The 12,052-nt window shown below is 43.8% G+C and overlaps 1 protein-coding gene across 1 annotated transcript; it reads right to left on the bottom strand.

Moving 5' to 3' along the window:
• On the bottom strand, window positions 1-11,979 carry LOC130210026 (golgin subfamily A member 4-like). Its single transcript, XM_056440016.1, has 18 exons — window positions 11,852-11,979; window positions 11,160-11,328; window positions 10,726-10,867; window positions 9,591-10,427; window positions 8,220-8,705; window positions 6,696-8,111; window positions 6,497-6,586; window positions 5,931-6,086; window positions 5,620-5,736; window positions 5,073-5,195; window positions 4,901-4,954; window positions 4,256-4,795; window positions 3,502-3,720; window positions 2,462-3,191; window positions 1,785-1,915; window positions 1,650-1,703; window positions 1,358-1,579; window positions 1-1,141 (listed from the first exon to the last, which is right to left on the bottom strand). Exons 2-17 carry the CDS (start codon window positions 11,294-11,296, stop codon window positions 1,472-1,474), a joined length of 5,340 nt encoding a protein of 1,779 aa, XP_056295991.1. The 5' UTR covers window positions 11,297-11,328; window positions 11,852-11,979; the 3' UTR covers window positions 1-1,141; window positions 1,358-1,471.
• Between the last annotated feature and the right edge of the window lie 73 nt (window positions 11,980-12,052).

Below are 12,052 nucleotides of genomic sequence, written 5' to 3' on the forward strand. Positions count from 1 at the left end.
TGACAGTTAATATCAGATAAACATTTATTCTCTGTACAGTCATAAGGAATCAACGGGGAATCAATATGTTCTATTATTGATAGAAAAATACCTTTGCTGCACCATGATCACTGCACACCCACACATACACACAGTCAATAGCAAAAGAACATTGTGTGTATTGTGAACATTGTGAACATTGTATAAAACGAACGTGCAGACATGACATCTATTCCCGTATAAAAACAAAGTGTCACTCATACGAAAAGACGTATAGTTTGTGGAACATTGGCATACTTATATAATATTTTTAAAAACTAAATATCAGCGATAATCTCTTTTCTTAATTTCATCTTCAGATATAATCAGACATAACAATGAACGTGTGCAAGTTTCCGAACTTAAATAACTTTTGTGTTTGGAGTAATCCTGTCGTCGACCTGTGAGGAGAAGCAAACGGATAAGTCTTTGGAGTGAATCTTTTTTTTAAAATTCTCTCATATTTGGCTTCGTGTGTAAAAATCAAGTGAGATGTTGCGTTGGCACGTTATGCTGCACAAAAGAAAAACGCTTTTGATACAGTACGTGTCACTTTAGCCAGCGAGAGAGTCAAGAGAGGCAGCAGCATGGACCTCTGATGAAGCAATAGTCACGTGATCTCTCGGTGTGTAACGGTGTTAAAATGTGCAGCAGACGTCCCAATTGGTGTCACAGGCAGCTTTTGACAACGTGATTAATTTTGGCGTCATATAGTCTGTAATGAAGTATCACTTCTTTTCATCAGTCTTGTTTGATGAACAGCCGCTCTGGCCTTTCACCCGGCACTCACAGTATCCGAGTCATTCAAGAGGTGAATCCACCGGGTGGCAACGATGAAACGGGAACTTCTTCCAACAGCGATCAGTGACCTGCGTCGACATGCAGAGGAACTCAGGGCTGAGGCGAGAGTCTTATTTTGTATGACATCTTCAGTTATTGGTTTTGAGGTTTAGCGACCGCCCACAGGTCACTGTACGTATTCGTAGGCTGGTAAAGTGCGACGACGTGAGACTTTTGTGATTGGTTGACCTGAGCCTGATGGTATCCGAGCAGCGTGACGGTCTCCCTCACTGTCTGCTGAGGTGGAGGTCAGGACGGCCCCTCGGAGAGCTGCAGCTGTGCACTGAAGGGCGGACACACAGGACAAAGGGAACAATCCATTGTCACACAGAAGAAAGAGAAGAATGAAAAGTGTCGGTATGAAAAAGCATCTTGAAGCCTTTAGTTTCAAGTCAGTTTATTTTTTTTCCAAACATAACACAAACACTCTTTCACGGACATAACAACAACAAATTCAGACATATTGATTCATTTATACAAACACAGAGACACAACTTACCAATCAGACTTCAGCCACCGGCAGTGAAGAGTTCCGCTGAGAGTTGCAGTCGTCCTACAGAGCCACCATTGTGTTTGAGTCACACACTGAGACTCAGTGGTGGTCTGGTCCGACTCAGGTCCTGTACAAGGTGTGGACTAAGTTTGAACTGAGACCATTAGATCCCAGCGTTTGGACACTGATGTGAACTGGGACGCTTAGATCCACATTCTCCAGGATGCACTGTGGGGAAAAAAGTTGAAGATGAATTGCTGTTATTAGGCTTCATTTAATCTTTTAGGGACCCTGATACCTTGGTGCACGCTGAGCTCATGACAGATTTGTGGAAGTCTTCATCTACAAACACCTGAAAGGTGAAAGAAAACAATAAGTACAAGAAGAAACAAATAATAAAGTCCATGTATCAGTCCGTTGAGTTTGTGCCTACCCGGTATCCGTACACAAATGAGCCGTTACTGCAGCCCAGCGCGTCGAGCGGCGGCCTGTCCCAGCCGATCAGGAGGCTGCTCTGGCCCACTGTTTTGATGACCTCAACTGATCCAACCTCAGCTGGAGCATCTGGAGATGATTGGACACAAAAAATCAAGCAGAGTGTTCTTGTACAATTCAATGTTTGTAATGCTGAAAACAAGAGGTGCAACACAGCCTAAATGCACTCTAATCTATTTATCTATTTGTTCATTGGCAGGTCTCTTTGACTTTAAAATGATACTAGAATAAAGTGACATAACAGGACTCACTGCCTACTAAACTTACTAATGAATCCAAGCAGGTTAGTAAAGTGTTATTATCGTGTGTGAGACAGTATGTGAGCAACAGGACAACATCAAGCTGGAGTTTTATAAGATATTATTTCCATTACAAGAAACAAAAAAAGAATGGTATCTAGAATCTAGACTGGGTACAATCCTATTGCAGCAGCAAAAAGGTCATTTAATCACAAACTGCAATGATATGCACCAAAGCTATAACGATAATGATATTCACACAAAGTCAAATCAATAAGAGAAATCAGAAAAAAAGGACTTTAAGCAATGATGTGTGTGTGTGTATGTGTGTGTCCTGCCTTTGTGTAAATAATCTCAAATATTAAATATGTGTTACCTGGTTTGGGCCTTGCCATCTTGGCCTTTTCTAGAGCAGCTGTGGATTTACTGGCAGACTTGTTGGATCTCTCAGGAGAGCAATGAGCTGGTGGAGTGCAGGATGCAGCGAATACAAATCCATCATCAGCAGGTGCAGCGCCATCTGTTTTAAAAGGTGTGTGAAAGCGATTAGCCTCGGGGCCAGTTGTGTCTGAGGCAGTGGGTTTTGGATTAGTGGCGGCACATATGGAGACATCAGAGTCAAAGGTCGTGGTCCTCAGAGTTAAAGGAGTAGAAGCTCTGTGTTCAGCATCACATGTAGCTGGGGTCGTGGTGGTTTTCTTCGCCAGTTTTGGTGACGTTACATTCGTGCCGCAACTTGAGATGGATTTGGCTTCACACGGAGCCATTGTGGCAAAAGGAAAGTCAGAAGAGCTAGATAGAGCAGACAATGTCGTTTTAGGAGGGTCTGCTTTAGAGGGACACTTAGCAAACATGTTGGGAATCGATTTAATAGTCACAGATCGAGAGGCAACTGCATGAAAAAGTGTTGTTGACTTTTTTGTGGCTGTCTCGGATGGAGTGTGTTTCACTTGGCCTGAAGCAGCCGTGACTGGGAGAGAGTCGGAGGGAGGACCAGTGGAGCCGAGGCTCTGCTTCTGTGTCGGAGAGGCTGGACGCAGGTCTGCAGAAGATGAAAGTGAGAGACTTTTCCTCGGCTGCTGTCCTCTGCCTCTGCTCACTGGAGCCTTGAAATGAAGAGAAAAGTATTTATCTTGTAGGTTTTCACAGATGAGACATTTGTTTTGATGTATTGGCGCAATACAAAACAATAAACCCAGTAAGAGAAAAACAAATAAAACATAAAAACAAGAACTCCAGAAATGGAGAGCATAAAAAAAGAAAAGAAGAAAATTACGATAAACATATTAATATATGGTCTTTTGTGGATACATTTAATGTCTAATGGGACTAACATAAGAACAACGCTTTTCTTTTTATACTTACACCCCAACCTGCATCTGTGTAGTGCAGAAAGTTCAAAAAGCTTCAGTGTACCTGACAGCTGCTCATTAGAGTCTTCTGCAGTTGCTCGTGCAGGTGAATAATCTTCTCAGGACTACTCAGCCTCCTGCTTGCACTGCAGCGTGAGCTGGAAGAGGGAGGAGCCGGGCTCAGTGAGGATCCAGTGGGACTGGTCAGATCTGGGGAGGACTTCCCTTTTGTATCCGAGTGATAAGATCTAAAGATCTCTGGTCCGCTGGCAGAGGGCGAGAGCTGTGGTGGGGTTTAAATTACAATTTACAAACAATTCTACAAACAACAGTGATATGTTCATGTGAAATTAACTGAGAAAACAGACTGTGGCAGCTTCATGCTCATACGTACATTAGAAAGAAGAGGAATTATTACACAAAGAAACACCTTTTAAATAACATATGGGCACCTGACTACTGTGTTAAGAAAGACTTAAGTAATTGTGAACCTTTTCATGCTAATGTCCTTATTAGGTCGGAATTTCCCATAAATCCAGTTACTAACATGATCTTTTCCACTTTGAATAAAGGGTTTGCTTTACTGAAAATATGTAATGTGTTGAAAGTGATGATTTGTTGTATTTACAATTTGTTATTGTGAGAACATAAAAGAACAAACTGCTATCCTGTACTACATACTAGATACTCAAAGCCAGGAACTGTGCCTGTATGCGGTCATATTTTACTGTGTTTCTATCTAAATGCCAGATGAACAACCTTTAAGAGTTTTCAGAAGAAAAAAAGATGTTGAAGGAGAAATGTAATTATGATCTCACCTGAGCTCTATTGGAGATGAATCTATCTTTCAATGCAGGAACAACAGGTGGCGCTGTTGCATGCTCTTGCACTGGTGAGGTTGGCACAGCTGACTTTTCCTTTTGCCTTTCTGTTGCTGCAGGTGTGACTTCGCTACGGTGGTCTTGACAATTTGTTTCAGTGGGGACTAAAGATGTGTGTTTTTCACTTTTTACTTCTCTACATTTTGCTCCGGACTCCGGTGCGAGTCCACGTTGGTGTCGCTGCTTAACAAGTGGGGAAACAGTCGAGCACGTCTGAGCGGTTGTGGATCCACTGGTGTAGTCTTGGAATGTGGAAATAAATTCTGAAGTAAACCCGGCGGTGTAATCTTGGCTCTTTACGCTGCTGCGTGGTGTGAAAGCTGCGGTGTAGTTTTGCAGAGCAGCGTCACTGAGCAGCTGCTCCACCTGACGGGCGAGTGTGGAGTCCACACAGCCGTGTCTGTGCATGGCCTTCATCATCTGAACCAACAAGCTGTTCCTCTCCTGACACTTCACCACCAGGCAAGACAGCTTGGCCTGTTATTGGACAAAACACCCGACAAATTCAACTGCTCAGAGCAGTCCTAGAGAAGATGTGTAATAAGCCAAGCGGAATAAAAGGCTATATTTCACTTTCCTCACCTTTAAAGGAGCTGTTTCCAGATCATTCTGGCTCCTCTTTTTCAGTGCTTCATACTACAGTTAATAAGAAAGAAAGAAACTACTGTTTATAAATCACAGTGATAAACTCACAACATAAAAAGAATTGCTTTGACGAGCATGGACCACAAAGCCAAAGCTGAATGGGTCCCACCTTCGATTTGATGACGTTATAACGCGTCCGCAGTGAGATGAGAACAACACTCAGATCATCCTTGCTGCCCTGCCCACGTTTCAGAGCAATATACTCCAAGTTTAGCTCCTCTAGAGCCACCGTCTGTGAGGACACAGACAGAGACAGAAAGAGAGAGAGAGAGAGATATAGGATGGTTCAAGCATTCATTCAGTGGGTAGAATTGTTCATAAGGTATTACAAACACACACAGCTGTAATAAAAACCTTAAATGTGTATGTATTATTTATTAGTGCTCAATTTGAAGGTTATCCAAACATTATCAAAAGTCAATCAACTGAAGAACAGCACTGAGAGGAAGACCCTCCATAGAGTGACCAACATATAGAATATATAAAATAAATGATTATTATTATTATTAATGTGTGTGTTACAAACCGTCTGCACTACAATGGATGTGAAGATGACATTTAGGTTTTCTTCAAGTAGCAAATAGTGAAGATTAAACATTTAAAACAGTTTCATATACAGACACTTGAGAGAGAGACAAAGTTCACGACAAAGATACCTTAGCGTTGACCTGAGCCGTCAGGATGTTGTACTGCTCCTCCAGGTGTGCCTTTAGCGACAGAGCGCCGGTCTTCTCCCGGACCAGACCGGTCACTCGGCTCTGCAGCTCCTTCACCTGCGGCCGACAAACACAAATGTGTTCACCTTGGTTTGGACCTCGAGGTAAAGATAGTGAAAAGCAAAACCGGGGTCCAACAGGGAGTCCAAACTACGAGACATGTTTACAGCTTCAATCCTATGTGTATGTTTCTTATCGGAGTTTCTCTGACTGTATTCAACGCATTTCGTACCGTCTATTTGGTTAAATACCTGGGTTATGAGGCCGTCATTTTCCTTCCTGGTCTCGTCCATTTGATTTACTTCATCTGTCAACCTCACTGACTTTTCATCTGCTTCGGTCGCCTTTCTCTCCGCCTCTTGCCTCGCGGCTTCTGAGTGACATAATTCACCACGAAGCCATTTGGTCTGAAAAGGCCACGAACATTAACAAGAAGACGTTAACTTAGTGAGTTCTACAATAATGCACTGCTGTCCTGTAAACACAAATCTACCTTCATACAGCTGGAGACTAAAAAAAGATCGGTTCCTAAGTGAAAACTACATTTTAAAATCACTCCAAAATTTCCATTTTCCATGAAAACAAATAATTCCAAGCAAGTAAGATGCCATGTTTCTCGTTAAGGTTTGGATTAAAAAAACCAAGTGCAGTGAAAATTTAAATAAGAAAGGTAGTAGTTTGACAAAACAATCCCAAATCAATATTTCTACCATTTAATCCCAAACTCATCCGAGTTGGGATTGTATTGTCAGATTAGGATTGTATTGTCAAATTAATATTATTTAGTTTCATCAAAAGTTAAGTTTTGTAAACTCACATCGGCATGGCTCTTGTCCAGGTCGTCCCATGACCTCTTTAGTTCTGCTCCCAAAGCTTCGACCTCCCTCATCAGATCACTTGGCTGCAGCTTTCCATCATAAACATGTTGCAGAAGTGACATGACACAAAATGAGCAACAATGCTTCAGGATATTCAAATTGACACAACAGACAATAAGAGAATGAATGACATAATACCTGCACAGAGCTTCCCCTGTGGTCGTGAGCCTGACGTCTTTGCGTCGCTCCGGTTCCAACAAGGCTCTCGGTCTTCTTCGTCGTGAGGGCACACTTAGGAAGCGTCTTCTGGTGGCTCCCCTCTGTTTGTGTTGGGCTGGGCGGAGCAGCTCGGAGGGTGTTTGTTTCCCCTCTCAGACCCAGGAGTAAAAGCTGGATCTGTGTTTCTTCTTGTTTCAAACAACTGATTGAATGTTCAATTCTTTCTCTATCTTCTCTCAAACCTGATTGTATTAACTTGTCGCAGTCTCCTTGGCAAGTGGAAGATGATTGTTCTTTGTCTCTCTGCTCCTTCAGACGCTTCAGGGAATTGGTTAGCTCATCCCTCTCTTCTTTCAAATAGTGCACCGTCTGTCTCAACTGGTCACTCTCCGTCTGTAAACTTTGGAGCAACTGCATCATTTGATCTCTCTCTCCTTTTCCACTTGAGAGATATTCCAACAGTTTCTCTTTTTCTCTTTTGAGACCTGATAAAGACTCTTTCTCCTCTTTCCGACCACCGACGTACCTCAGAAACTGGTCTCTCTCATCCCTCATTCCACAGACTGTCCTGGTAAGATGCTCTCTCTCTTGTTGGAGGCCAGCAAGAGATCGAGAGATGCTGTCTTTCTCCTCCTTCAGTCCCCAAACTGTCCGAGTTAACTGCTGTTTCTCTTCCGTTTGTGTTTGGATCGACAGAACGACTTCCGTCTGCTGCTCTCTGAGAGCATCCATGCAAACCGACAGTTCCTCTTTTTCTGTTTTGAGGCTCTGCACCGACTCGGTGAGCTGGCCTCCTTGATCAGTCAGTGAACTAACATGCAGGCGGTTCTCCAGAGGATCATAGTGATTAACATGTTGAGAACCAGGTGCTGAAGCTGCAGTCGAATGACCATGTTGTTGACTGGACATCAACTGTGGTTTCTCCCCATCGAGCACACGCTCCACCAAACTGTCCACACATTCTTCTGCGTTGTTTTGTTGAAAACTTCCAGATTTTGCAGCTGTATATTCACTTTGCAATTGAGATCGACACAGTTCCTTGGCAACCTTGGATTCCTCCGTGTGCTGTTCACTCTTCACTAACCTTTGCTGCAGCTCCATGATGGTATTGAGATCATCCTCAGTCTTCTTGGTGAGTTCTGTAATCAAACACTCCTGTTCTTGGTTCTCATGCTCCAGCCTGACTCGGCTTCCCTCGCGCTTGGAGATATGCTCCGTCAGATGTGTTAGCTGCCTCTCGATTTCCTCTTCTCTGAGCTCAATGTGGGCCAGAAGCTCCTGGATCCGGTCCGCCAAGGCTCGGTTCTCCTGATTCAGGGCCTGGATCAGTTCCTCCTGGGTGAGGGGGAGAATGCCGGTATCTTCAGCTCTGTTACTGGCAGGTTGTGGTATAATCTGAGGACTCAAAGAGGTAGATGTTGTGATAGTCTGGAAAACTGTGTAACTTAAAGTTGGTCATTTCAGCTGTATAAAGAAATAGAAATGGAAACCCTTGTGACATACCTTTCCTCTTGACCCCTGCTCCACCTCTGATTCTTGTCCCTCTTTCCTGAGTTGTAATTTCAGTCGAGTATTTTCTTGAGCCATCATCTGCAGCTGCTCCTGTGCGTGCTCTAGGGCGACCTCCAAGCTGTCACGTTGTTCTTGATTTGTTTCGAGATCCTCCTCCAACCCCAAGCTCCTGTAGGCTTCCCGCAGGGCATCAGATTCCTCACTGGGACTTTTCTCGAGGTTTATGACTCCTCTGGAGCACCAGGTCCCCACTTTAAACTCATCTAGTGTCTCTGTAAACAAAGAGAGTGGCTGTAGACTGGGGTTGGTTTTGGAGGCAAGGCGGCAAAAGATTTTAGGTAGAGTTGATTCTGATTTGGCCGATGAGGACTGATCCTCTGTGTTGTTCTGCAGTCTCTCTGTTGCCTCCTGGTGGTGAATTGATGGAACTGCAGATGAAGGAGGCTGGCCCGTTCCCTCGTCCGAGGTCAGATGTGTCTACACAGAGATCCCAGTTGTGAATCATTAATGCAAGAATGCAAATGTAAAAACAATTATTAGAACATTATTCAAAATCATGTCTTGGTATAGTGATATATTTATATTTAAATATAGCTGTGTAAGCATTTACAAAAGGGGAGGTGGTGATATAAGACCCTACATCCTCCTATCCTTTCACTGTTCTGAGTGTTTTATGCTTCAGAAATGCTTCTCAGAAAGGAATTTAAAACATTGAGGAAATATTAACATCAGATCTAGTATTAATGGCTCCTTTCATTATTTTTAGGTGAAGTGAAAAACTGGTTAAATTATTCACATGAAACGAAAGTTGTGGATGTAACGATGATTCTATGAATCCTGGATGAATCTCATGAACTGAGAAGATTCTGTAGGACTGATCTCAGGGGTCATTTGAGGTCACACGTGACTTTTTTGGTATAAAGACTCAACCGGACGATATCCAGTGTTAAGCACCACCTCTGATGGTCAGCAAGAATAAAATAGAACAACTGAAATATACAATAAAAATAATAATTGATCAGTTTAAAAAAAAATGTGTTAATGATATCTGTTATTAAAGCTGCCTCAGTGGATCACATCTCCTCTCACATTTATAAGCACAGTTCATCCGATGAGGATCAGGACTGGCTGGCTCTAGATAGCCATTAAGTAAATACTGAACTTGGAAATACTTCCACTCCTTACAGTACTTTGCACCATATAAATAAAATTAACTAAAAATAAAATTAAAGTCCTATTGGATTCATTTCAACTTTTAGTTTTGACCTTTTAAGAGATGGACTTTGTTGCTCGTCTATTGTGCCGTACTCAGGTCTTGATCTCAATGAGACTACCTTATGATAATAATCATGTCTTTCGCACCTCTCCAGCGTTCCCCACCGAGGAGTGTCCCGTGGCAGTGGTGCATGACAAAGTGTTGGACCCAGGACTCAGGCCTGTGGACTCAGGCACCGGAAATGACTGACTGGTTGTTTGGATTGTTGGATCCCTCGGCATCTGCTGGAGTCTGTGGTTCTCCTCCTTCAGCTCTTCAACCTCCTCCATCAAGGAGCTTTCAGACAGCTTCAGCTGTTGCACCTCTGCTTTCATCTCTTCCACCTTGCAGTCCAGGAAGTGGTGGTTCTCCTGGGCCTCCTGGAGCTGCTCCATCAGTCCCCTCCGCTCTGTCATCCCACCCTCCTCCCTCTCCAGCAGCACCTTGAGATCTTCCTGCAGGCTCAGGATGAAGCCTTGCAGCCTCGCCTCATTTGAGTTTGTTTCTTTGACTCGTTCTCCTTGTATCCCTTTCTCATCTTCTAGCCCTCCGTCCCTCTTATATCCCACACTTGGCTGCCATTGCCTCCTCCTCTCCTCCTTTCTCTCCTCCTCTCCTTCACCCTCCCCTCTCATGGGAGGCAGCCTCTCTTGTTCTTCCCAGTGTGTTACAGTCCCGGCAGTAATTCTGACCGCGCTGATCGTTGCGATGCCAGTGGCGGCACTCACGGTCATGTCCAGCAGCTGCTTTTCTAAAGTGTAGATCCTGTTCTGTAGGATCTGCTCTCGGTCCCGGCTCAGGCTGAGCTTGTGCTGGAGTTGGGTTTTAAAGTTCTCGAAGTACTGGGACTGGCGACTCATCTCCTCCTCTTTGGCCTTCAGCTGCCTCTGACAGCGCTGCAATCGGCGTCTCCAAACCTGCTCCCCTCGCTCCCTGTCCTGGGTCTGGGACGATGGTAAGAGAGGTTGGAAAAAATATTATTAAAGACACAGCTGCCATAGTGAAATCAATATCCTCTTAATTAATTAAGTTATTTATCTATGGAACCACCAGAGCGTAGTTACTTAAAAAGTAGATGTACAATGAAAAGGTATCCTCCAAATGACAGAGTTAACTGCATCCTACACGTCGTCTCTGTTTAACTAAAGTCAACTTCACAGGACTCTCAGATCCATCAGTCTTTATGTTTTACAGTTTATACATCCATGCCTATTGATGCATTCAGAGATCCTGAGCACTCACCATGGTCCTGACCTCCTCCCTGAGCAAATGTAGTCTCTGGTCCAGTCTCTGGGAGTGATGCATGCTGGGGAGGTGAGAGGCAGAGGCTAGCTGATAGAGCTGTAGCAGCAGGCTCCTCTCTGACCTCACTAACTCTCTGATCCTAACAGCACAAGACAGACAAGATCAAATGACATCTTGTTAACTACTTAACATCAACTTGCACATTGACATAAAACTGATAAGTTTACTTACCTTCCTCTTTTTATTTGATCTAAATATATACTATGTAAATATATACTATGTAATTCCAGGGGAGATGTTAGCGGCAGCGTGCTTCCATGCAAGTGAGCAGAGCAGTGTGTGTGTGATATGTGATATCACCGAGGCCAAAAGTGAGTATATAGTAGCAGCTAGGTGTGTGTCACTGGATCCCCTCACCCCCAGCATCTCACCTGTTCCTCACGTAGCTGTCAAACTGTTGGGTTGAACCTGCACTCGGCTCCAGGTCCCTTCCCATTGAGTATGTTACCGTGGTAACAGCACTGCTTCCGGTACCCGTCATGTCTGATGAGGTCATCTGATCCTCCATTGGTTAGCCTCTGCCCACTAGGTGAGTGTTACCTGTGGGACAGGGAGTGGTGGTGTCAGGCTTAAGAAAAAGGGAAACTGTTACGTATCTTCTCTGTGATCTCTCTTCTCTCTTTTTTTCTTCTTATCTACACGTTTGTCCTAAACACACAGACATCGGCAAAGATAAACATGGACAATCAAAAAAAGATGCACCAGTACAAAATGCAGTCATCTATTATTCACCAGGTCAACAGCTTGGTAGCAAGTTAGTGCAGAGGCATCGCTCAAGTTACCCCGCCTCCTAACCACCCTTCTCCTCCACATCTCACAAGTCCTCCAGCCCCTTTGTACACCATCCACACTGCCCATCAACAGATATGGGTATGTGACTATTTCTACCTCATAAGTAAGCTAGCAAGCAGGTTTGACTATTGCATAACTAAATATCGGCAGGAATATACAAGTCAATGGATAACAAAGTCACATTGGTATCATAAGTAAATCATTAATTTGCAGAATTCCAACTCACACAACCTTAAATTAGCTGTTATAGTAGTTAAACTGAAAACACAACCTGTTCTTTGTGCCCCTTTGATTGTAGCTTCATTTTCTCAATGCAGCGACGAGCTTCCAGTAAGTTCCGCTTCAGCTCTGTGAACTTTGTTGCGCTCTGGTTTCCTTAGAAACGCCTCAGATGTTGGACTTTGCCGGAATCCTCCATTTCCAGTTGCCAGCTTGTACCCCCCCCCCCCCCTCACTCAGCACGGCTTTCTCT

This window comes from Pseudoliparis swirei, chromosome 19 (genome assembly GCF_029220125.1).
Source record: "Pseudoliparis swirei isolate HS2019 ecotype Mariana Trench chromosome 19, NWPU_hadal_v1, whole genome shotgun sequence".
In the NCBI taxonomy this organism is placed as follows: domain Eukaryota; kingdom Metazoa; phylum Chordata; class Actinopteri; order Perciformes; family Liparidae; genus Pseudoliparis; species Pseudoliparis swirei.

Excerpts from the sequence above, each read along its gene's own strand:
- LOC130210026 (XM_056440016.1), bottom strand. The coding sequence starts at position 11,296 with ATGGAGGATCAGATGACCTCATCAGACATGACGGGTACCGGAAGCAGT. Across the intron at positions 6,587-6,695 it reads ACAGGGGAAGCTCTGTGCAG|CTGCAGCCAAGTGATCTGAT; the intron begins GTATTATGTCAT and ends TATGATGGAAAG. Across the intron at positions 4,955-5,072 it reads ATAACGTCATCAAATCGAAG|TATGAAGCACTGAAAAAGAG; the intron begins GTGGGACCCATT and ends TATTAACTGTAG.